The sequence below is a fragment of the Canis lupus genome, chromosome 2 (assembly GCF_011100685.1).
Source record: "Canis lupus familiaris isolate Mischka breed German Shepherd chromosome 2, alternate assembly UU_Cfam_GSD_1.0, whole genome shotgun sequence".
NCBI lineage: Eukaryota > Metazoa > Chordata > Mammalia > Carnivora > Canidae > Canis > Canis lupus.
Window position 1 is genome coordinate 16,667,007 of NC_049223.1, and position 27,149 is coordinate 16,694,155.

The window sequence follows — 27,149 nt, forward strand, 5'->3', positions numbered from 1 at the left end:
ACTTTTAGCAATTTAATGGCACCATGTGTGAATGTGGTTGACAAAAAAGGTATAGGGTATTGTTAAAATGATTTTTTGTTGTTTTTTTCAAGTTCTAGATTATTAATCAAGTCATTTATTTTAATTCTCATTATTATTATTTAAGACGAAGGTATGTTTTTTTCCAAAGTTATTGGCAAATTAACTTAAATCCTCCCCAAAATATTTAATGGTAATCCAGTGCAGAGGTAAAATCAAGATTATGAACACTCTTCTACCTTCCCTCTTACCCCAAATTCCTAGAAATGACAGGGAAAAGATTAAAATCTATAACAGTGCTGGAAAGCAAGAGAGAAGAAAAACTTTTGAGGCATTTCTAAGAGACAGAAAGGAGATAGAACTGGTGGAGGAAACAGCCATGGGAAAAACACAGAGGAAAAAAACTGCTGTGAAACTGGATGCTCTGCAAGTTTCTAAACTCAGAGGAGATGGGTGCAAGATGGATGCGAGATGGTTGGAGCCCCTTCCTCCTCCTGCAAAGACAAGGAGCAAGTATCTGAAGCATTTGCTCTAGGCTGGAGGAGTGAGTGTGGACAATTCAGCTGCCCCTTGCAAACAGTGTCAGTCAAGCAGAACAAAGCAATCCTTCCTAAGGCTATGAATACCTACCATTCCTCATCTGGTAACACATCCTATTCCTTCTCCCCATCACTGGAGACAGATCTCAACAAATACAGTAGCTAAACCCAGAACTGCCAAATATATGAGGAAAATAAGTATCATAAAAGAGATGTTCCAAACTTCATGAACAGAACCTAATACCAGAGGGAAAAAATGCTCAGTAGAAGGCCTAATAGAAGTGAAATTAATATCCTCAGAAGAACATCATAACTATGAAAAAAGAACAGTTCTTATAAAAATACAATTTTAGATCTTAAAAATAAAAAAATGTTATTATTACAATAAAACTCAGTATATTGACTGAATGATAGAATTAACACAACTGAAGAGCAAGTTAATAAGTGTTGTGCCCAAGATTGTGAATCCGAGAAACCGCCAAGGAGCCGACACCGATGCAAGTACATGAGGGTTTATTTATAAGCTCGAGCTTGGGTCCAAGTATACTCCATACAATAGAACAGGGGCTTGGACCCCAACACTAAGAAGCACAGCAGTGTTATAGGGGCCATTGGCTTGAGATTGTAACAACGCAGAAATTGTGCAACGCAGATTGTACAGTCATGTCGGTCCACACGCAGGTGTCCAATTGAATCATGATTCACCCTATAGTGACCATCTGAACTAGCCTATTATTCTGGTTAGAATTGGCGCGCAGGTTTGGCAGGCAAAAGAGGGGTTTTCATTCCTTGGCTGGTTAAAGGTCAGAGGTCCTGCATTCCTAAGTGTGCTGGTTTCTGATAAGGGTGTGCTTAATAGCTAAACTAGGGTGAGGGAGTGCCTTAAACAATAGGCAGGTCGTGTGGGGGGTTTTACATGAGATGGCAGGTGTAGCACAAAATGGAGTTAGTCCTGCTCTGCTTGTCCAGGGGTAGGGGATTTTTGTTAGATTTCCTGGGTCCCACATTCCCCCCTTTTTCAGAGGATCCTTTGCAGGACCCAATCATGGGTCCTGGGCCCCTGTTGACAAAGGCAACGGTCTTAATTTTTCTCGGCCTCCACATAAGCTGATTACCCAGCTCAGAATGAATGGATAGGAAGGATGACAAAAGTTGAAGCTTGAGAAGGGGGTGCCTGGGTGATTCAGCTGGTTAAATGTCCGACTCTTGGTTTCAGCTCAGATCATGATCTCAGGGTCACGAGCCCACATGTGGCACCAGTGCTCAGCACAGTCTGCCTGAGATTCTCTGTCTCTCTCTCTTTCTCTCTCCCTCTGCCCCTCCCCCTACTCTGTCTCTCAAATAAATACATCTTAAAAAAAAAATTGAGGCTTGAGAGAAAGTCCCAGAAAATCCTGCATCTATCAAATATGAGTTCCAAGTTAAAAAGAGAAAGAGGACTGAAAAAAAAAGTAATGAAAGTAATGACAGGAAAACATCAAAAGTGAGTCTCCAGATTTAAAGGGATCATTAAAAATTAAGCAGGATGAAAAACAACCATAGATATTAAAGAGGTTCAAAACAAGTCTCCCCAAAATGTGTCATTTGGGCACATGGACTATCTTAAACTGAAAACAATCAAGACCCAGAAAACTCAGGAAAAATTTTTACTGCTCCCTTAACTACCTGAAAGAATTTAGACAGAGGCCTAGCCCAGAAAGACAACTATTATCAGGAATAATTTATTATTATTATTATTGGAGTTCAATTTGCCAACATATAGCATAACACCCAGTGCTCATCCCATCAAGTGCCCCCCTCAGTACTCATCACCCAGTCACCCCTACCCCCCACCCACCTCCCTTTCCACCACCCCTTGTTCGTTTCCCAGAGTTGGGAGTCTCTCATGTTCTGTCTCCCTTTCTGATATTTCCCACTCATTTTTTCTCCTTTAGGAATAATTTTTATCTGAGTGACAGATCTGTATGGCAGGGCAAACATCTAACTGCCAAACATCTTTTTTCCTTATTGTCCTGTGAATCATCCTCCTCCCTTTGAAGCCCCAGGTCCCTGTCCCATTTCTTAGCATATAAACAGGAACTGCCCAGCTTGACCTTATGTCTCATATTCTTACAGCCCCTCTCATACATATGTAATCAAATTTGTTTTCTCCTATTAATCTATCATATGTTAATTCAATTATGAGACCAGTCAAATAACCTTGAAGAGTAGAAAAAATTTTTTTCTCCCCAATAATATGTTCTTATGAGATGAAAAAAAAAAAGAATAATATCTTAAAAGCTTTCAAAGAAGAAATATAATTATCTGCAAAGAGGAATGGATCCAATTGGTATTAAATTTTACTATAGCAATGCTGGATACAAGAAGTCGATAAATTAAATTTTCAAAGTAGCAAATGAAAATACAAATTTGAATCTAAACAACAAAATATTCACCAGTAACAGGATGATTAGATGAGATGCAGTACATTCATATTATGAGCTATGATTCAGCAGTTAATCATAACGCCATCTCTAAGACATATTGTTAGTGAAAAAGTAAGTTGCAGAAAGATATATGTCAATCATGGTTCAACCAGAGAAACAGAATTAGTAAGAAATATGTAATAAGAGATGGATCACAAAAACTTGTCTCATGCAATTATCAAGACTGGCTAGGCAAGCTGGAAAATCACAGGGCATCAGGAAGGGAGTAATCTACATCTGTCAGTTGCAAGCTGAAACTCATGCCCCCAGACAGAATTTTTTCTTAAGAAAAGACTCAGTTCTGTTAAGACCTTTCAAATTGGGTTATCTGGGATAATATCCCTTCCTAAATCAACTGGTTATGGACTTTAATCACATCTTCAAAGTACCTTCAAAGCAACACCTAGATAGGTGTTTGATGGAATTATTAGGAAGCATATAACCTCGCCAAGTTGACACATAAAACCAACCATCATGCATGTGACTTTACATACACATTTGTATTATGATACAGATGCACTGCTGCACGGTGTGTGCATGTGTGTATGTGTGTATGTAGACAGAGAGTTCAGGAAGGATGCACATCAACTTGATAACAATAAGACGGAGTAAAAATTGGCAAGTTGAAAAGTAAAGTGGTGTAGAGCAAAGAGGAGATTCACCTTTTACTCTTTATAGTTCTGGTTGGGGATGCTGATAATGAGGCAGACATGGATGTGCAGGGGCAGGAGGTAAATAAGAAAGTGCCGAGCCTTTGGTCTACTTTTTCTGTGACTCTAAAATTACTCTAAGAATTAATTTCTATTCTTTTTCTAAGATTTTATTTTTTTATTTTTATTTTATTTTATTTTTTTAAAGATATTATTTATTTATTTGAGACAGAGTGAGAGAGAAGAGCATGTGTGCATAAGCAGGGTGAGGAGCAGAAGGAGAAACAGACTCCCCATGGTACAGGGAGCCCAATGTGGGGCTCAATCCTGGGGCTCTGGGATCATGACCTGAGGCAAAAGCAGACACTTAACTGACTGAGCCATTCGGGTATTCCTTTTTAATTTTTATTTATTGATTTTTTAGAAAGAGTGTGCACAAGCGTGGGGGGTGGGGCGAGAAGCAGAGGGAGCAGGAGAAAGAGAATCTTAAGCAGGCTCCATGCCTCAACCTCATGACCCTGAGATCATTACCTAAGCCAAAATCAGGAGTCAGATGCTTAACTGACTGGTCTACCCAGGCACTCAGAAGATTTTATTCTTAAGCAATCTCTACACCCAACAGGGGACCTGAACTCACAACCTCGAAATCAAGCGTTGTATTTCCCACTGACTAAGCCAACCAGGTGACACTCTGTTCTTTTTTTAAATGACAGATTACCAGAAAAAAAGTAGCAATCAGGTTGGTAGCAGAGCTCTTATCAGCAAGAATAAATGCTGAAAGGTAGTAGGAAAATATCTTTTATATACCTAAGGTAAAGAACTCATAACATAGAATTCAATATATAATAAATTATCATTCAAAAGGAAGATAAGTCAATATATATTCAAGTATGAAAGGGGCACCTGGGTGGCTCAGTAGGTTACGTGTCTGTCTTCAGCTCAGGTCATGATCCTAGGGTCCTGGGATCCTGAGCAGGGAGCCTGCTTCTTCCCCTTCCTCACCCAGATGGTGTGTGATCTCTTTTATTCTCTCTCTCTCTCTCTCTCTCTCTCACTCACTTTCTCTCTCAAATAAATAAATATTTTTTTAAAAGTTTGAAAAACCAAGAGTTTACTCCTCACTGGCATTTGTGAAGAAACTACTAAAGAATATGCATCAGCCATAAAACTGAGTCAGAGAAGGAAAGAGGAAATTCAACAGGTGAGCAAATTCATTTGAAAACCATAGCTAAACTAAATGAAGTATTGAGTGTGAAAAAAATAATCACAGTATGAGGTGTCTGGTGGCCCAGTTAGTTAAGTGTCTGACTCTTTCTTTTGGCTCAGGTCATTATCTCAGGGTCCTGGGATCAGGCTCCACACTCAGTGAGTAGTCTGCTTGAGGATTTTTCTCTCCTTCTCCCTCTGCCCCTTCCTCCATTCTCTCTCTCTCTCTTAAATAAAAATAAATACATCTTAAAAGAAAAAAATAACAATAGTAATTTTCACAGATGTTTAAAAATTGGAAAATTCTAGATAACAATACTCAGAAAGCTGATGGCAGGGTAGTTTAAATTGAAATAAAAAATTAAAAATATTTTTGTTGCTTTTGGAAAAGAATAGTTAATACCCTTAGAACTTGTTGGAAAGGGGTGCCTGAGTGGCTCTATTGGTTAAGAGCCTAACTCTTGATTTTCACTCAGGTCATCATCTCAGGCTTGTGAAACTGAGCTCCGAGTCAGGTTCCCCACTCATCAGGGAGTCTGCCTCTCTCCCTCTTCCTCTCCTTCTACCCCTCCCCCTGTATGTGCACTCACTCTCACTCTCTCTAAAATAAATAAATAAATCTTAAAAAAAGAAAAGAATTTGTTGGAGAAATAAAACTAAGATACATGTTGAAAATTTAAGAGTAAAAAAAATAAAAAAAATAAAGAACATTTAAGAGTAATTTTTAAAACAAGCTATGAGAATTAAGAAAAAATGTAGTACTCCAACAATAAAAGCAGGAATAAAAGTAGAAAAAGCAAGTGGGAATAAAAGCTTGGCATAAAATAGGGTACATTCTAAGGAAATTAATAAATTCTTGAAAATTTCTCTTTAGAACACTATCCATCAAAACCTGCAGTCATTAATCCAGTACATAAGTGAAAATTCATAGTTTTAAATGCACTTATTATAAAATAGGAAGCTGTCAAGTTAGAAAAAGAATTTAAAAAGTTGGAAGAAGGAAATAAAGGCAAAGATAGAAATTTAAAAAAACAATGATCAAAGAATTTTAAGATAGAGTTAAACTGCAAAATCAAAACCTGCTTCTCTTAAAATATTAAATTTTTTTTAAAGTGCTTTAAAAGTCTTCCTAAGGAAAAAAGAGAGTAAACACAAATTAATAATAGGAATGGAAAAGGGGTCATAAGTACAGATAAAAAATAGTTTTTTTTTTAATTTTAAAAAATACATGAAAATGTTCTGGCAGTTTAAAAATTAGTGACATAAACACATTTTTAGAAAAATTATCAAGTTGGCTTAAGAAGAAATTTAACACCTGATTCACCTTATACTACCAAAGAAATTTAATTGGTTGGTAAAAATTTCCATCTCTTAAAGGAACTAGACCCAGATAAGTCACAGGAGAGAACTCCCAAAAAACAAAAGCCCAGGACCAGACAGCTTCACAGGCAAATTCTACCAAACATTTAAGGAAGACTTAATGCCTATTCTTCTCAAACTATTCCCAAAAATAGAAAGGGAAGGAAAACATCCAAATTCATTACTATGATCTAGTAATTACACTACTGAATATTCACCCAAAAAATACAAAAGCACTAATTCAAACGGATACATGCACCCCTATGCTTATTGCAGTATTATTTACAATAGCGAAAATACAGAAGCAGACCAAGTGTCCATATATACATGAAATGAAATATTATATATAATGGAATATTATTTATAATGGAATATGATTCAGTTGTAAAAAGAATGAAATCTTGCCATTTGCAATGACATGGATGGATCTAGAGAGTACAATGCTAGGCAAAGCAAAATAAGTCAGTCAGAGAAAGACAAATACCCTATGACTTCACTTATATGTAGAATTTTAGAAAGAAAACAGACCAGCAAAGGAATAAAAAGAGAGAGAGAGAGAGAGAGAGAGTAATCAAGAAACAGACTTTTAACTATAAGAACAAACTGATGGTTACCAGGTTGGTACCTGGTATCTCAGAATACAGGCATCTGAGCAGACCCTACAAGATGCATAGAATATATTTCAGCCATTATATCTGCCATATTTGAGTGATATAATTCCTAGAGCTGTGGCAAGACAATCAGGACCACCTAAATTATGACTAGCATTAGAGTGTCCTCTGAGTATCAAATGCAGGGATGAATAAGATGCAGTCCTTGTCCCTAAGAAGCACACAGTCAAGTATTGGAAACAGACTATCATGTAACTAACAGCTAAAAGAGAAACATCTTGTAAATAAAAATGGGCAAAAAAAATTAATAAAACATTTAAAATAATGGGCAATTGCCCTTAATTTATGCCAAACTGACTTTGGCTAACCTGAGAGAATGGGACTTAGAAAAGAAGAAACGGGGACAAGAGAAAAAAATCGGTCATGGGGGCTGCCAAAGAAGAGCTGGGGAATAGAAGGAAATGGAATCTATATAGTGATGAGAGATGAAGAAAAGGTAACATTTTGTCTGATTCATTTTATCTAGACTGAAGGTGGATAAGAAGCAGACTAGATAAAATTTTAAGTTTTACACTATATTCTTGAATTCCCAATACCCACCACCCCCTTCTCATCCAGAAGGCATTTTCTAGAGTATAGAGAATCCTATCCTGACAAAGTAGACACCATTCTCAGATTAAAGGCCAGAGGGTTGTCTGCATTGAAATGATTTAAGAGACATATCACTTAGGACAGACAAGTCACTTCTCGGCCATGTTACAGCTGCAAGGAGTAGTCTGGAGTTCTGAAACAAATATGAAAGGGTTTCACAACTCAAAAATAGCAGATGAGCTCATATTAAAAATGCCAAATTCCTTTTATGGAAACTGGTGGAAAATATTTAATAGTGGCATTTTTTATTGACATTCTAAACCCATACAAACATTAGTAATCTAGATAACTAGAATAGTAAAATAAAATAATCTAGAATCAATCATCTAGAATGAAGAAACTAGATAAAATCAAATCCCGAGGCACATATTTTTCTATAGAATTTAGTACTTCACAGTGGCTGATTTATGAGCAATTGTAGAAATTTAGTGGTTGTATTTTGAGATTTATTTATTTTTTTAAAGATTTATTTATTTATTTATGATATACAGAGAGAGAGAGAGAGAGAGAGAGAGAGAGAGAGGCAGAGACACAGGAGGAGGGAGAAGCAGGCTCCATGCCGGGAGCCCGACGTGGGACTCGATCCCGGGACTCCAGGATCACGCCCTGGGCCAAAGGCAGGCGCCAAACCGCTGCGCCACCCAGGGATCCCCCTGTATTTTGAGATTTAAAAAAAATACGTTGATGCTGTGCTAAAGAAATACCATAAAGATGGGCACTAAGAGGTCCTGTGTTTGGTTTTGAACATTACAGAGTACTTGTGATCACCCTCCCTCTAACATTTCATTCTAAAATCTTTAGGAGGCCAGCTGAGCCCTTCTCTTCATAAGGTAGATACAGTTTGACAAATGGAAATCCCAAATCAGTTCCTCCATTTAAATGTGCTACAGATGCCACTAGATTTATAGCACACCAACAATAAACGCAGCGTGTAACTAGGACTTGCAACATGCAGATAAAGGAGAAAAGGAATCCTCAGGCCCACTGACCATAACTTTTAAGATAGAAAACAGGTGCCACCTTGTGGTTATTAAGGCCACTCTTAAACAATGACTTTCTGGAAAGCCAACTTAACGAAATCACCTATTTGTTTCTCCTCTAAAATGCTGTTGAAGATACCTCCCTTATACTCTTGGACTTGGTACTCTTGCAGTCTGGAGATTTCATTAACATCCTCTATCTACCCACATAAAAACACAATCACTATTCATGCTAAGTAACTGCCAACCGTGGCAAACATGGCAAACAATTTTCATAACTCTGGGAACCTCTCTCCACCTGCCTTTCAGTTACCTGCATGTTTAAAGGTAGGTGAGGGGGATCCCTGGGTGGCGCAGCGGTTTGGCGCCTGCCTTTGGCCCAGGACGCGATCCTGGAGACCCGGGATCGAATCCCACATCGGGCTCCCGGTGCATGGAGCCTGCTTCTCCCTCTGCCTATGTCTCTGCCTCTCTCTCTCTCTCTCTCTCTCTCGACTATCATAAAGTAAAAAAAAAAAAAAAAAGGTAGGTGAGGATTTCCATTAAAATGGTGACATGAACCCAGGGGTCCCTCCATCCTGGGAGCTGTGGAACAGACCAAAGATAAACTTATCCTCACTTTTCATTCTACACACTTACTTCTGACTTTCTACAAGGAGAATGTATCTGTTACGTTTGTAGTTAATAAAATATAATAAAGTGTACCAGGTTCACCTTACCCAAGAAGTGTGTTACTGGATGGTCTCCGGAAAGATTGGCATGTGTGTGTCGGGGGCGGGGGGTGAGGGGTGGGGTGACAAGTCAAATTCCCCCAATAAAATATGTGGGTCTTGTAGAACGGGCACGCATCTCACGCAGCATTAAGAAGTGTTTCTGGGGATCCCTGGGTGGCTCAGCGGTTCAGCGCCCGCCTCTGTCCCAGGGTGTGATCCTGGAGTCCCGGGATCGAGTCCCGCATCGGGCTCCCTGCATGGAGCCTGCTTCTCCCTCTGCCTGTGTCTCTGCCTCCCTCTCTCTCTCTGTCTATCATGAATAAATAAATAAAATCTTAAAAAAAAAAAAAAAAAGTGTTTCTGTTTGAAACTAAACTCCGGAGAGGAAAGGCACGCCACAGACAAGTCAAAACGCGCGCTCCCCGACGGCCCCCTGGCCTGGCGCGAGCAGCCGCAGCCTTGGAATTCTCCAGCCAAGGGTCGGGGGAGGAGTTGGGCGCTGCGGCCAGTGGCTGCTTCCCGACCTGCTGCCCAGTTTGAACACCTTGCCTTTCCCTCCCGGAAATGCGCCTCAGTCTCTCCAAGGTTGCGCCCGACGCCTGGCGGGAGATGGGGGCGAAGGGGGAGCCCGAGGCCAGGGCCGAGAAGCCGGAGCCGCAGCCGGAGCCGGAGCCGCAGCCTGAGGCCAGGCGGGAAGCCGAGGCCCATCCCGGCCGACACCGGGCCGCCGCGGGACGTGGGCGCGGGGTCCCGGGTAGAGCCGCTCCCCGCCTCCAAGCCAAGTCAGGGACAGGAACCCAAGCTTGACTGGGCTTCGGGACAGCACAGGGCCCCTCGAGGCGTCTCCTCCGCAGTCGGGGACAGTGCGGAGCGGCCAAGTCTGCGGCCTCCCGGTCGGAAAGGCAGCTGGGCAGCCGTCCGCGAGACCCCCTGCCACACCGACTGCCCGGAGGCGCCCGTCAGCCGCGCCCTCGGAGGGCTGGGGCGGGAGGTGGGCTCGCAGCCCTGCGTCTCCCTGCCGGTGCCCGTGCTGCTGACGGCCGCTCTGGGCACAGGCTTGCGTTACTTGCCCAGCGATACCGAAGGAAACCTCGAGGAGCAGTGCACCCCCATGGGGAGCCCGGCCAAGGCCGAGCGGCGCTTTGTGCAGGGGCGTTTCACCGCCAACCACTCTCACGGATTCTCCAACTCCTGGAAGAGCACCGGGGTCAATTTTGTCTCCACCCTAGTGGTTTCCGGCACTGCCTCGCTGCTGCAACAAGAAATCTTGGAAGAAATTAGTACATTGGACACTGTGGTGCAGGATCTGTATGTGGCCGAGGAAAACGGGACCCAGATTGGCTACGATGGGGTGTGCGCTGAACACCAGGGCGCCTGCGTGCCCTCCACCCCGCTCCTGTCCGCCTGGCGCATGAACAAGGACCTCGACCTGACAAACATCACTTTCCCGTCTTCAACCTATCGGGTCAGCCCATCTACCCGGCCGGCACCATTGGAGGAACGTTTTTAGGCAAGAGGATGGGAAGGAACCAATTACTCGTGAAAGCCAAAGCCATGCGGCTACTGTACTACCTGAAAACTGAGGATGTGAAGGACAATGAGCTTAGCAAGATGTGGTTGATCCATTTCCTGAACCAATCTACCAACATTGAAAAGAGTTTGGCCTCGAAGAAGATGTACCTGGTGGCTGGGTTTTATAGGGAGGCCAGGGAAACGTGGGAGGGATGATAACACTTTTTCTGAGGACCATAGCAGTGGCACTTCCTGATAATTTGGTGGAGCCCTTGACCTGAAGCACGGAGTGCTCTACTCCATTCGGTACTTAATCCAACTTCCTTAATCTCACACATCAAAGGATGCCACAAATCTTAACTCCTTAGTAACAATCTGGTGGAAAACACAAATCCCACATCCTCAAGGCCGGTATGTTCGGTACAGGCATCGACTATCAGGTTTTCTAGTCAAATTATGTTGAAATTCCTACTCTTTGTTAAAGTCTTTGCTGTTTGGGGGAGCCTCCTAAAACTAGTTTGAAGTTCACTAAGATGCAAAAACATAGACACCTGAGTGGCTCAGTGGTTTGAGCATCTGCCTTTGGCTCAGATCATGATCCCAGGGTCCCTGGATGGAGTCCGCACCAGGCTCCCCGCAGGGAGCCTGCTTCTCCCTCTGCTTATGTCTCTGCCTCTCTCCCTGTGTCTTTCATGAATAAATCAATCAATAAATTTTTTTAAATGCAGAAACAAACCTTTAAGCAGAAGCTCCATGGTGTCTTTGAAAAGATAACTAGCTCAGCATTTTCCAAGTAAGTTATAGCATAGTGCCAGGCACATGCTAGCTACTCTGTAATTGTTGGGCCAGCAAGCCTGCTAATACTTGTGAGTAAGCCTGGTCAAAGTGAGACAACTACTAGAAAAAAAGCCCTTGAAGACCAGATCTTTCTGAAATATCAATGCAATTTAAAAAGCCCTTGAATACCATATGTTTCTGAAATATCAATGCAATTAAATAGACAACAGCCTAATAAAAACTTAGAAAAAGTGACAATTTCTGTAGTTATTAATGATTCATAGTCTTATATAGAACTCATATTTTGAGTTCTGAGGAACTGAGAACTCAGGAGTTTTCAACTTTGGGTTTTTGCAAGAAACTGGAAAGCAGGCCAGATTTGTGGGAAGAAGCAAATCCATATTGTCTTCTTTATTCTAAAGTCATAATTCACTTACTTTGATCTTTTACTAAATTTTAACATTTCAATCAATAAGCGATAGCATTTCAATAGTGTTTGTAACTCACACACACATATTGGAATTAAAAGTTATTTATTGGAGTATATTTTTTTGGCAGATGGTCTACTTTATTTTTTTATTTTTTTAAAGATTTTATTTATTCATGAGAGACACAGAGACAGAGGCAGAGACATAGGCAGAGGGAGAAGAAGCAGGCTCCATGTAGGGAGCCTGATGTGGGACTCGATCCGAGGTCTCCAGGATCATGCTAAAGGGCTGAAGGCAGGCGCTAAACTGCTGAGCCACGCAGGGATCCTGATGGTCTACTTTACATCACTTTCTAGACAACTGGAGTTTGAAGCAACCTCTATGACAGTGATCCCCTTGTTTCATGTGGCATACCTTCTAATCATATTATTTGCAATCACATCATGCTACAGGTAAAACAGTTTTATTATTGGTTTTTAACTCTTTTTAAAAAATCTTTGTGTGTGGGAAAATACATAAAAAAGATATAGAATATGCCATTTCAATAATTTTTAAGTGTACGATTCAGTGGTATCAATTACATTAACGCTGTTGTGCAGCCATCACAACTATCTGTTTCTAAATATTTTCCATCATCCCAAACAGAATTTGTATAAGCATTAGGCAGTAACCCTCCATGCCATCCACCTCCCAGTCCCAGTTAACCTTTCTCTACCTGTTATCCCTATGAATTTGCCTATTCTAGAGATTTCTATAAATGGAATCGTACAATATTTGTTCTTTAGTGACTGGCTTATTTCACTTAGCCTAATGTTTTCAAGATTCAACTATGATGTAGCATGTATAAAAACATTCCTTTTTATGACTAATAATTCATCATATATATATATATATATACATATATATACATATAGCACTGTTTATCCACTTATCTGTTGATGGGCACTTGGAATGTTTCCTCCTGTTGGCTATTGTGAATAATGTTGTAATGAATACTGGTGTACAAATATTTGTTTGAGCTCCTATTTTCAATTATTTTTAATATATACATAGGAGTTGAATTGGTGAGTTATACGATAATTCTGTTTTTAGTTCTTTGAAGAACCGCCACACTGCTTTCCATGAAGGCTACCTCATTTTATATCTTACCAAGCAATGTATAAGGGTTCCAGTTTCTCCACATCCTCACCAACACTTGTTACTTTTTGTTTTATTGATTAAAGCCATCTTAGCAATGGCAAAGTAGTGGCAAAGTACTCAACTAATAATGTTGTGGGTCTTCCTGTGCTTATTGGCCATTTGCCCATCTTCTTTGGAGAGAAGTCTATGTAAGTCCTTTGCCCATTTTTAATTGGGTCGTTTGTCTTTTTGTTGTTGAGTCCTGTTATTGATGAGTAGCTTGTGTGTTTTGGAAATTAAACCCTTATCAAATATATGATTTGTAGGGGTGCCTGGGTGGATCAGTTGGTTGAGTGTCCAGCACTTAGTTTCAGCTCAGGTCACAGTTATCCTCAGGGTCGTAGATCAAGCACCAAATTGGGCTCAGTGCTAGGCATGGCACGTACTTAAGATTCTCTCTCTCCCTCTTTCTCTCTCCCCGCCCCCTACGCTCTCTTCTCTCTCTCTCTCAAATAGAGAAATAAACCTTTTTTTTAAAAAAAAAAAAAAAAGTCTTTCACCTCTTTGGTTTATTAAATTTATTTCTAAGTATTTTATTCTTTTAGACACTATTTAAGTGGAATTGCTTTCTTTCATTTTTTAATTGTTCATTGCACATAGATAGAAACACAACTGATTTTTCTGTGTTGATCTTGAGCAGCTTTGCTCAATTTGTTGATTAACTCTATTAGTTTTCTTGTGGATTCTTTGGAACATTCATGGATAGAATCATGTAATCTGTAAAAAGGAATAGAATTCCTTTTATTTCTATTTCTTATCTAATTTATCTGGCTAGCACTTCTACTTCAGTGTTGAATGCCATTGGTGAAGGTGGGCATCTTTATCTTGTTCCCAATTTTAGAGGGAAATCTTTGTCTTTCACTATTGAGTATAACATTAGCCATGCAGTTTTCATAAATGCCCCTATCATTTTGAGGAAGTTACCTTCTATTCCTTGTTTTTTTGGTGTTTTCATCATATGGGTATTGGATCTTATCAAATGCCTTTTCTGCATCTACGGAGATGATCGTGTGGTTTTTAAACTTTTGTTCTATTAGGGTGCTATATTACATTGATTGATTTTCCCATGTTGACTCATTCTCGCATTCCTGGAATAAATCCCACTTGTTCATGATCCCTTCGATGTGCTATTGAATTGGCTTTGCTAGAATTTTATTAAGGATATTTGCATCCATATTCAAAAGAGATATTGATTTGTAGTTTTCTTCTTTTAGTGTTTGTCTGGAATTGGTATTACTGTAATGCTGGCCTCATAGAATGAGTTAGGAAGTATTCCTTCCTTTTCATTTTTTGGAAGGATTGGTGATAATTCTCCTTTTGTGTTTAGTAAAATCAGTGAAGCCATCTGGTCTTGGACTTTTCTTTGTTGGGAGGTTTCTGATTACTGATTCAATCTTTTCACTTGTTACGTGTCAAGATTTTCAGTTTTATCTTGAGTCAGTTTAGGTCATTTGTATGTTTCTAGAAATTTGTGCATTTCATCTAGGTTATCTAATTTGTTGGTTGTCTATAGTATTTTTTTTAAAAGATTTTATTTATTTATTCATAGACACAGAGAGAAAGAGACAGAGACACAGGCAGAAGGAGAAGCAGGCTCTATGCAGGGAGCTTGATGTGGGACTCGATCCTGGTACCCCAGGATCACACCCCAGGCTGCAGGCGGCGCCAAACCGTTGCACCACTGGGGCTGCCCTATAGTATTTTTTATCATCCTTTCAAGTTCTCTAAGGTCAGTAGTAATGTCTTTACTTTCATATCTGATTTAGTTATTTGTATCTTTTTTTTCTTTGTCACTCTAGATGAAGGTTTGTCAATTTGCTGATTTTTTAAAATAACCAACTTTTAGTTTTACTGGTTCTCCATTGTTTTTTATTCTCAATTTTATTTTTCTCTATTCTGATCTTTTCATTTCCTTCCTTCTGTTAGCTTTGGGTTTTGTTTTGTTTTGTTTCTATTTCTACAAGATGTCTAGTGGCATAAGATGATTTAAGAACTTTTTTCTTTTTTAATATATGAATTTATCTGTGAGCACTGGTGTTGCTACATCCCATAAGTTAGGGTATGCTGTGTATTTATTTTCATCTGTAGCTAAGTATTTTCTAATTCCCTATGTGATTTATTCTTTGGCCCATTAGTTATTAATAGTGAGTTGTTTAATTTCCATATATTTTGAATTATCCAGTTTTCCCTCTATTATTAATTTGAAGCTTCATTCCATTGTTGGTCGAAAAGATACTTGTAATTCCAATATTTTTACATTTTCAGACTTGTTTTGTAACCTAACACATGATCTATTCAACAGAATGTTTCATGTGCACTTGAGAATAATGTATATTCTGCTATTGTTGGGTTGAGTGTTCTATATAACTCTGCAAGGTCTAACTGATTTATAGTGTTGTCCATTTCTTCTCTTTCTTTATAGATTATCTGCCTAAATATTTTATCCATTATTGAAAGTGGTATATTGAATTCTCCAGCCAATATTGTAGAGCTATCTATTTCTCTCTACAAGTGTGTCAATATTTGCTTCATGTATTTTGGGTCTCTATTGGCAGTGCATGTGTGTTTGTGGTTTTTATATATTCTTGATGAATTAGTCTTATTGATATATTATATCAATATATAATATCCTTACTTGTCTCTTTTTTTAAAAAGGTTTTATTTATTTATTTATTTGAGAGAACAGCACAAGCCCAGGGGAAGGGGAGAGGCAGAGGAAGACTCAGCAGGGAGTCTGACATGGGGTTCAATCCCAGGACCCCAGGATCCTGACCTGAGTCAATCCCAGGTGCTTAACTGACTGAGCCACCCAGGCACCCCCTTCTTTGTCTCTCTTACACATTTTAAGAATAAAGTCTATTTTGTCCTATATCAGTATATCCAGATAGAACTAAGCAAGAAGTCCTTATTTCTATCATAAGTTTGAACTGGCACTTTTAACTATATAAAAAAAAATTAATCTCTAATTTATTTAAGTATCTCCATTGTTCTGGAGTGGGGTTTACCTTGCAAGCACTTAAAAATTGTTATCTAAGCATTAGGGTTATTTCGGGTTCTTGTGATCAGAAAGCTAGAATATGAAAAATATCAGCAAAGAAAAGAACTTAGGTGTAGAAAGAGTCCCACATATTGTACCACTCCAGTGATTCTCACAGGAAAGTCACTCTAAACCCACATATTCCAAGGCCCTGACCTATTGAATCAAGTCTCTGGGGGTTTAATTTGAAAATTAACATTTCAAAAACTTCTCTAGTTCATTATCATGTGTAGGTTGGTTTAGGAACAAATGAAGTCATTCAACTCTAGATTTTAAGAGACAAATGAGGCTTAGGTAGGTGAAGGGGGTTAAACACAATGGGTACCTCTTTAGAGTCAACTACCTCACAACTTTGTTTTTCTGGAACAAAAGCCCACATCCTGTAGAAAACAAACAAACTAAAAAACTAGAAGTAAGGGTAAGAGGGAAGGAGGAAAGAACTATGGGGAGGGGAAAAGACAAAACTCAATCTTGTTAAAGTCAGTAGAACAAAAAAGTTAACCTAGCATGAAATCTATAAGGCACCAACAACTGGTTTGTCAAAAATTTTTCTACTAGCTAGTTGGTTCTGAAGATACAAATTTCTATCAATTCCTGCTTATCTTTACACATGATTATGGACAGTAATACAGAAAATCTTGTACCAAAGGCAATTATAAAATGATTTATATTTCTTTCTCTTTGAAGGCTTTATGTTTATCTAACCAACATACTGAACACTAGAACTCATGAAGTATAAGCATAAAGCAACTTTATTTTTTTTTAATTTTTATTTATTTATGATAGTCACACAGAGAGAGAGAGAGAGAGGCAGAGACATAGGCAGAGGGAGAAGCAGGCTCCATGCACCGGGAGCCCGACGTGGGATTCAATCCCAGGTCTCCAGGATCGCGCCCTGGGCCAAAGGCAGGCGCTAAACCGCTGCCACCCAGGGATCCCGCAACTTTATTTTTGTCTCCCTTTGTTCCCGTTGAGTCTTGTAGGTAAAGCAAGCTCTTCCTCTGCCCCATGAAAACTCAGGTACGCCCTGTGACTTTTGTGATCATTCTTAGGTAAGACTAAATCCTCCAGTCAGAATTAAAATGTCCATATCCATGTCCATGTAATAAACAAAAGTGATAACTTGATTTGAAGCTAAGGATTCCCCCCCCCACCCCACCCCCACCCCAGCACTCTTAGCTGGAGCATGCTGCTTAGGGTAGTCCTTCATGGAGAAAAAAAGGGACTCCCCAGCCCTCTTCTATCATTTCTCTTCCTACTTCCTGTCTTGCTAAGCTGACTTCTGGGTTGGAGCATGCCCAAGGAGAAGAGGAAAGGGAGCGGGAAATTTCTTAAGGCACAGATGCTGCCATGATGGTTCAATATGTGCCTTCTCTGGGCTCAAAAATAAAACTGATTCTTCTGTGAGTGTGTTAAGTTTCTTGGACATCTCGCACTCCTACCTACCTCTCTGTTATCACTGAAAATCTCTTGTCTATGTTCTGGGCAGGACCTCCTAGACAGTCCCAAAGACACTGGCCATTCTGCTTGTCTCATATACCTGTATATGAAGGTTATTCCTTGCATACACTCATTTGCCTCCCATAGAGCCTTTATTTGAACACATTTTAGGGTTTATTTTTTTTAAGATTTTATTTATTCATGACAGACACACACACACACACACACACACACACACACACACAGGCAGAGACACAGGCAGAGGGAGAAGCAGGCCCCATGCAGGGAGCCTGATATGGGACTCGATCCTGGGTCTCCAGGATCAGGCGCTGGGCCGAAGGTGGCCCTACACCACTGAGCCACCGGGGCTGCCCATTTTTAGGGTTTATACTTATTGTCTTCATAATGAAGTTATATGAACAATAGTAAGACTTTATCAAATTTATGCTCTAATGTGAACCTCATTCTATAGTAAGTAGTGGTCTATTGAGCTTCTAGACTGTTTCAAAATTGTCTAGCATTTTGGAAATGACAAAACTTATACCAAATATTTCTGAAACAATCTGGAAAATCTTTCCCTTCTCAAATACACTGTAAACTATTGTTTACTCATGGGAGACATCATTACCTTTCAAGGAAGATGTGGATCTCTCACCAAACATACAGGTTGTTTTCTAAGAGCAATAATTTCTAATTTACCCCTTCCCTGCTAAATGAATAAAAATTTCAGAAGATTGGCCATTTTGCTGCCAGTAATCCCCAAATTGGCCTGAGCACTGGAATCATATGAGGAAAGTTTTAGACATATAGATTCTGCAGCTTCACTATAAACCTACTGAATCAGGATCTGCATGGCTGGATTCCAGGAATTCTAAAGTTCTAAAACTCTTCCAAGTAATTTTGATAAACTGCTTAAAACAAAATCCTTCTTGGGGACTGGAATACAGTGTTCCACTTCCAAATCTTTTCTTCCATTGTCTATTGAACATTAAAATAAAGGTCACTGAGAGAAAGTCAACTCAGCAACTAATCAAAGTAAAGTCATACTTCCCTACCTGAAAAATTTACACCAAAAAACCCAGAAACTTGAAAGAGTGAATGGAAATAAATGTGTTATATGTAACATTTATCCTCATTAATCTTTCTGATTTCGAAGTTCATCTTTGTTATTTCATATTTTAAACTGCTATAAACCAGTATTTTTTTAAAAAAGTATTCATTATCAAATTTTATTCTAACAAAGCAATTTACTTTTTGAAGATTTTATTTATTTGACAGAGAGCAAAGCAGGGAGTAGGGTCAAAGGGAGAAGGAAGTTCCCCACAAAGCTGGGAGCCCAATGTGGGGCTCAATCCCAGGACCCCAAGATCATGACCTGAACTGAATTCAGGTAGACACCCAACTGACTGAGCCACCCAGGCACCCCAAAAACAATTTACTTTTGCTGGAATTTTGTATGTATGGTTGATTTGGAGCCCTGAATTTAACTCCTAGCACTAGTGTGTTGAAAAAAGGTGAACCATGATTATGATGTAGAAAATCTTTTCATAATAAGAAAGTTTCATTATTTTACTGTTCCTATAGTAAAAGGTCTTTGGTCATGTTCTTGCTGTATTAGAATCAGTGCTTCCATTTCCATAGTTGACTCTCCTAGTTTTCAACCCAAACTTAGTAGTTTCTCTCTCTTCCTAACAATGTCTAGAGACAAGGATCAGTAATTTATTTTAAAGCAGTTAAGAAACAAGTGAAATATAAAAGCAGAGATTGTTGTCAATATTTTAATATGTAATGTTGTGGTTTTGGGGTACCCTCTCTGCTTTGCTTGTCCTCTCTTTGCTGTTGTGTTCCATTTACACCTTTTGAAGAACAGTGAGGAATTAACCATCTGAAGTGATTTCATATATCTTTGTGGTTCTGCACTGCCAATCAGTGGAGTAGTGCTTGCTCAGTCGCAGAAGAATCACCCAGGAAGTTTGGTAAAAGTATAGACAACTTTTCTGTTCCCTCTCTGCTTTTTCCCACGTGGTCTGGGATAGTGCCCAGGAATTAAAGGTCTCCACTAGACAATTATGAGAATTATTGCCCAAGGGCTTTATGAAGAGGTGTCCAAGTCGAGAATGTTATAAACTGATGGAATTTCAGTATGGAAGCTACCACCACAAATCCCATGATTTTTCCCTCCAAATTTACAGGTATGACTGTGTACAAAACAAAATATGGGCTGCAGCCTTTGGGGTGATTTCTGTTGCCTTGGCAGTGGTGAGTGGCTTTGGCCTGATGTTGTATATTGGGGTGCCATTTGTGACCATAGTTGCAAATTCACCATTTCTTATTCTAAGTGAGTAAAACAAAACATGACGCTACACATTGTGTATGTGAGGGTGTGGGGTAGATAAGGGAAGGAGTTAATGTTAGATTAAGCAAAATAATTACATTTAGGTGGCTCTATGGATTCAAAATGAGGTGACAGGAAAGAAGAAAATCAAATTGAATTATGTATCTTTAGAGGTGGCAAAATCTAGTACCCCAAATGGGAATATACAGACAAGGGACATGAACAGGCAGTTCACACACACACACACACACACACACCAAAAATCCAAAATATGATTTTGGGGGATTTTTGGTCACTCACTATTCCCCACAGCCATTAAAAACTATTGTTAAAGTGTATATAATTGATTTAATGTAAACCAGTATCCTATAGTCTGTGTATTCATAGGAGTGTGAATGACTCTGTGTGTATGTGTGTGTGATTTAAGCAACTCAAGCAAGGAATGTGCGAGGACAATTTCTGAATAAGGTTCTATAATAAAACTAATTTTTAAATACCTAATAAATACCATGAGTTCATTCTTGGTCCTTAGTACTTCTGATTTTTCCCTTTGGTCCAGCTAAGTACAAATGAAATCCTCAAAGCCAGTAGCTGTGGAATGTCAGGATGCAGTTTATGACAGACTATATAGACTTGTGTTAATTTAGATCCTTCTACTTTCTTGATCATACCTATAGAACATCTGATCAAAGGCAAAGTTGCAATTCCTAGTACCCTCCCATGGAGAGAAGATCCCCCCAAACTGAAATTAAGAACAGTGGCTGAACTCTAATTTGACATCCCAGAATATTATGGAATCTTTTAAACAAATTTCAATATACACCCTAAAGTAATAGGCTGGGCCTCACTGTTTTAGACCATAGCTTACTATAAACTGGCATTGTACTTAAGAATATGCCTTGTATTTAATGTTTGATATGAATGTAAATAGAAAACTATTAAGAAAATAGCTTTATATTTAATGTATAAATGAAGAAAACTAAGTTATTTGGCCTTTGAAATGATTATAGTCTTATTTAAAAATGGCATTGTTGGGGCACCTAGCTGGCTCAGCTGATGGAGCATTCGAGTCTTGATCTCAGAGTTGGGAGTTCGAGCCCCATGTTGGGTGTAGAGATTACTTAAAAGTAAAATCCTTAAAAAAAAAAGGATTTTTTTTCTTTTTCTTTTTTTTTTTTTCTTAGCAAATATCACATTTATTTTCTGCAGTCACAAACACTGGGGCGCCCAACGAAACAAAGGGACCCCGGGGGCCGCGGGGGCGGGACCAACAGAAGGCGGGGTGGGGGGGCTGCTCTGGCAATGGCTGCCCCAGGAAAGGGTAGCAGGTGAGGCCCCGGCCCCGGCCCCGGCCCCGGCCCCGCGCGGGCTCAGCGGGTGGCGGGAGGCCCGAAGCGCTGCATGGTCCGCATCACCAGGGAAAGCTGGTCCAGAAGATTGATGATGGAGATTCGGAGGAGACGGGGGTTCGTAGCTCTCCAGCGGACCCGCCAGGACGCTGCCCCTCACGGTGAGCTGCTTTTTAATTTTTTTTAATAGTTACAAATTTAATAAAATTGACCTTATAAATTACAGCAGCAGCCCCAGGGCGCTCTTTGCTGCCCCAAGAAGCGGGAGTTGGCAAAGCTGGGCAGCCGCTGCTGGGGAGAAGTCGTCTGAGAGCTCGGGGGCTGTGCAGGTGGCTGGTGGGCCCGCGCTGCCGCCTCCAGGGTGGCCGCAGGGCTGCAGCGGGGGCCTGCAGAGGCTCCTGGGCCCAGGAGCGCACAGGGGACAGGATTAGGGGCTGAGGCCAGGCCGAGAGCTCCTCAGTCCAAACTGGCCATGAGTAGGTGCAGCTCTCGGAAGGCGCTGCCATGACGGCCACTCAAACTTGACTTGCTCTTGACGAGGCCACTGATGCTCTTGAGCTGCTTGTAGCAGAGCCGGCACTTGTGTAGCCTCTCCTCCCGGCTGATGTCTACACCCACAGAGGGGGCTGCTGCTAGGATGTCAGTGATCAGGGGCAGAAACCGCTGCAGGATCAGCTTCAGGGAGGTGCAGCCGGTCTGGACATAGCTCTCATACTTGCTCTGCAGAAGTTTCTCGATCTGCGGCAAGACCGTGGTGCACAGATCCAGCTTCCACAGGGAGGCTTTCTGGTTGACAATGTTAAGGAGGTCCACGACCACGGACAGGTCATTGATGGCCACAGCCGAGTCCACTGACGTCTTGATGTCACCCGTGGTCCACAGAGCCCGCACGGTGTCCAGGTTCTTGTGGCGGCTGGTAAGTACCACACACATGGTGTCATGGCCTTTGCGGGTCTGTGACATGGTGTCCTCGTCGACCAGCTCCGCCTGCTGGGGGATCTTCACGGCGGGCAGGAAGTCAGATGCCTTTAGCCCGATGGGCTCATTCCGGGTAGCTGGGATGATGGCAGGCTCAGCCTTGGGCACAGGAGTGGAAGTTAAGGTCGATGAATCACAGAAGACTATTAAACAGATGCAGTTGTCATTCACATCTTCAGAACAAGAGCTAGAGCGATTAAGAAGAGAAAATAAAGATCTTGAAAATCTGAGAAGAGAATGAGAGCATTTGGAAATGGAACTAGAGAAGGCAGAAATTGAACGATCTATCTATGTTACAGAAGTCAGAGAGTTAAAGACACAGTTAAATGAAACACTCACAAAGCTTAGAACTGAACAAAGTGAAAGACAGAAGGTAGCTGGTGACTTGCATAAGGCTCAACAGTCGCTGGATCTTATCCAGTCAAAAATCGTAAAAGCTGCTGGAGACACTACTGTTATTGAGAATAGTGATGTTTCCCCAGAAGCGGAGTCTTCTGAGAAGGAGACAATGTCTGTAAGTCTAAATCAGACTGTCACACAGTTACAGCAGTTGCTTCAGGCAGTAAACCAACAGCTCACAAAGGAGAAAGAACACTACCAGGTATTAGAGTGAAGTAACTGGGAAACTGTTCATTCAAGGATAACAGAAGGCATTGTATTATATTTTGCCAAATTAAAGCCTTATTTATGTTTTTACCCTTTCTACTTTGTCAGAAACACTGAACAGAGTTTTGTCTTTTCTAATCCTTGTTAGACTACTGATTTAAAGAGAGAAAAAAAAAAAAAGCCAACTCTATAGACACCTTTAGAGTTTAGTTTTATAATAAAAACTGTTTGAATAATTAGACCTTTACATTCCTGAAGATAAACATGTAATCTTTTATCTTATTTTGCTCAATAAAATTGTTCAGAAGATCAAAACAAAAAAAACATTTTTAAACTTATACATGGATTTTCAACTGAATAGGGGATTGGTGCCCCTAACCCCTGCAGTATATTGTTCAAGAGTCAATGTTCTCATACCAGAACTCAGGCCCCTGGAAGAAAGAGGGCATGCTTTTCCCCAAAGGCCCAGAGATAGGATTTGGCTTTTGCTTTTCTTTTTTTTTTTTAAGATTTTATTTATTTATTCATGAGAGACACAGAGAGAGAGGCAGAGACACAGGGGAGGGAGAAGCAGGCTCCATGCAGGGAGCCCGACGTGGGACTCGATCCCGGGTCTCCAGGATCACGCCCTGAGCTGAAGGCGGCGCTAAACCGCTGAGCCACCCGGGCATTTTACTCCACTTTATATATTTACTTGTCTATTTTATTGAGTTTGTATCAATATACATGAGTGAAAGTAGTGTCAACTCCAGTAGAAAGCTTGAGGAGGTGAAATTTATCTGTGACATCTCATGCTGTCCTTGCTAATCCCCTTCCTTCTTTCTAGTTTTCCTTTCCTGGTTTTCAGTGCTGATTTCAAAGTCCTCAAATGTTCTGTCCTCTATTCCAAGCCAGTCATGAAACATCCTTGTGGAAAAGAATTACCTAGTAAGCATTAGTATGTAAAGGATTCTTAGGATGTACTTTTGGTGCATATGTCTGATCCCAAGAGTACTTGCATTTTAATAACAATGCCTTAACCTGGGAAAGTAAGTTTGAATGATAACATTCTGGGTATCAAAAACAGGCTAGTGGGAAAATGATGTGTGTGTGTGTGTGTGTGTGTGTGTGTGTGTGAACTACGTGGCGTCTCTCAAATCATTCCATATTGATAGTTAGATGCTAACTGTAGAACAGTTGAGTCCAGCTTCTATTTCAAGCAACAGAATGTTGGCTTGATGTGTTTGTGCATTTGTGTAAAACGGTTTATGAGAGAAAATGGTCCCTCAAGTAATCCAGGTGGAATCAAAATCCATTGCTAATCCCGCTTTGCTCTGTCTGCCACTCCCTCTGCTTGTGCTCCCGCTGCTTGTGGCTGGCTCTCTCTCTCTCTCTCAATCTCTCTCTCTCTGTCAAATCAGTAAAATAAAATCTTTTTAAAAAACTAAAATAAAACACCCTAAATGAAGACTCAGAGTAGAGTATCCGGGCTATGTACAGATAATGGGAGTGTGTTCAAAGCGCAGAGTTATCACAGAGGAAGGGATGAATTCTGTTGTGGATTCAGAGGCAATCAGAGAAAGCAATGGAGAAAGTAGTACCAAAGCACAGACTGGGCAAGATACATAAGACCTTAAGAGATGGACAGAGAGGAAGGTTTGAGCTTATGTGTCTAATTTTTAACAGATATTAATACATATAAAGATTGTTGTTGTTGTTTTAACAGGTGTTGGGGTTGATGATATGTTGATAATGATTTCTGTCTGGCAGAAGACCAGCGCCAAGGACAGCATGAGCCAGAGGCTTTCCACCGTCTATTCCAAGGTGGCGGTGTCTATAACATTTACCACCATTTCCAATGTTCTGGCCTCTTCTATACAGGGATTATGACCTCTTTCAGGTCTGTACAGTACTTTTGCATCTATACAGGAACAACCTTGCTCTTTTGTTATTTTTATAACATCACCTGTTTTGGAGCATTTATGGCCCTGGATGGTAAAAGAGAAATAGTCTGTCTGCGCTGGTTGAAAAAGCCAAAAACTCCTAACCAAAAATGTTTTTCATTAAGATCCTGCTGTCTCCCATGTGATTCTCTCCCACATGAACAAGAAACTGATACCCATCCAATGAATTTGTTCTTTTGAGACTATTTTGGCCCTTTTCTCACACGCACGGAGTCCAAATTTTTTGTAGTGCTTATATACATTTTGTACATCATATTTAGTATTTATGGTTGTTTCCAACTACAGGAAGGTTTAGACCTTCGAAATTTGGCAAGTGATGGTTCCTACAACACACCACATTTTAATGTAGAAGAAGACTATTTTTCAGAGTTTGGTCCAAGGGTTATGGTTATTGTTACTGAAACTTTTGACTACTGGGATGAAGATGCTAGGCAAAAGCTGGAAAAATGACTGGCAGATTTGGAAAACAGTGACTATGTAGATAAAAATCTTACAGAATTTTGGTTACGAGAGTATGTGCAATATATGGAAAACAGCAGACAAAATGTAAATGATAAGTATACATTTATGAACAGTTTGCCTACTTTTTAAACAAATTTTCCACTTTTTATGTATGATATTAATATCTCATCATCAAATGAAATCATTTCTTCCCGGGGCTTCATTCAGACTGTGGATGTTTCTTCTTCAACCAATAAAAAGAAGATGTTATTCCAATTACGAAGCAGAGCTGAAAAATGCGAAATTCCACTAGTGGTGTATAACCAGGCATTCATATATTTTGATCAGTACACTGCAATATTAGAAAACACTCTTCGAAATGTCATTGTTGCATCAGCTGCTATGTTCATTGTTTCCTTTTTGTTAATTCCTCATCCACTGTGTTCCTTGTAGGTAACTTTTGCTATTGCTTCTGTGATTGTGGGAGTAACAGGTTTCATGGCATTCTGGAATGTCAATCTTGATTCCATATCCATGATTAATCTTGCTATGTGTATAGGGTTTTCTTTTGATTTTTCTGCACACATTTCTTATGCATTTGTTTCCAGTTCTAAGCCCTCAGTAAACCAAAAAACAATTGAGGCATTGTATCTGCTAGGCTACCCAGTGTTACAAAGTGCACTTTCAACAGTAATAGGGGTGTGTGTTTTATCTGTAGCTAAAGCATACATCTTCAGGACATTTTTTAAGATTACGTTTCTTGTTATGCTATTTGGGGCTGCTCATGGCCTAATTTTTATCCCAGTATTCTTAACCTTTTTTTGAAGGTTTGTTTGAATATACACTAACAAATCAAACACCAATTATAAAATTCCTGATTGCCACAATCCAATCTGATAAAAATGCACTATTAGAAATAGTCAATAAACTAAAAAAATAAAGACATGTTTCCTTTGCTTAGAAATCCCATTTTAAAATTTTATTTAAAAGATCCTGAGAGGGATCCCTGGGTGGCGCAGCGGTTTGGCGCCTGCCTTTGGCCCAGGGCGCGGTCCTGGAGACCTGGGATCGAGTCCCACGTCAGGCTCCCGGTGCATGGAGCCTGCTTCTCCCTCTGCCTGTGTCTCTGCCTCTCTCTCTCTGTGCAACTATCATAAAAAAAAAAAAAAAAAAAAAAAAAAAAAAAAAAATAAAAGATCCTGAGAAAAGTTAGTCTTACATTAAAATATCTTTACTAAATTAGGAAGTGTTGTCATCTTTATTATAGTCTGTATGATCAAGCATAAGGTATGACTTTCCAATTATTTTTTTCCTTTTGTTTCATTGGTAGATGTTTTTGCCTGGAGTTCAAGTATTTTATATATTATAATATAAATGGAATATTATTTTCGTTGTACTTCCTATTTCATTACTATGTATAAGTACAACTTATGATTTATTCTCCAAGACTGGAGGTTCATATGCATGGTGTATTTTGATAAATTGAAGTTTTTAAAGGCTTTTTTTTTGTGTATATTTTTTATTTGAGTTCGATTTGCCAACATAGAGCAAAACACCCAGTGCTCATCCTGTCAAGTGCCCCCTCAGTGCCCATCACCCAGTCACCCCACCCCCCACCCACCTTCCTTTCCAACAACACCCCTTGTTCGTTTCCAAGAGTTAGGAGTCTCTCACGTTCTGTCATCCTCACTGATATTTCCCACTTATTTTCTCTCCTTTCCCTTTTATTCCCTTTCACTAATTTTTATATTCCCCAAATGAATGAGACCATATAATGTTTGTTCTTCTCTGATCGACTTACTTCACTCAGCATAATACCCTCCAGTTCTATCCACGTGGAAGTAAATGGTGGGTATTTGTCGTTTCTAAAGGCTGAGGGATATTCCATTGTATACATAGACTGCATCCTCTTTATCCATTCATCTGTTAATG

At 40.0% G+C, this 27,149-nt stretch overlaps 1 protein-coding gene across 1 annotated transcript; it reads left to right on the forward strand.

Annotated features, from left to right (window-relative positions):
• Positions 1 to 489: 489 nt before the first annotated feature.
• On the forward strand, positions 490 to 26,157 carry PTCHD3 (patched domain containing 3). The gene is given in 7 exon segments (XM_038532068.1): positions 490 to 562; positions 9,576 to 10,640; positions 10,643 to 10,868; positions 12,224 to 12,361; positions 19,758 to 19,903; positions 24,539 to 24,681; positions 24,684 to 26,157. Coding segments are annotated over 7 exon segments (2,778 nt in total). The 3' UTR covers positions 25,671 to 26,157.
• Positions 26,158 to 27,149: the final 992 nt, after the last annotated feature.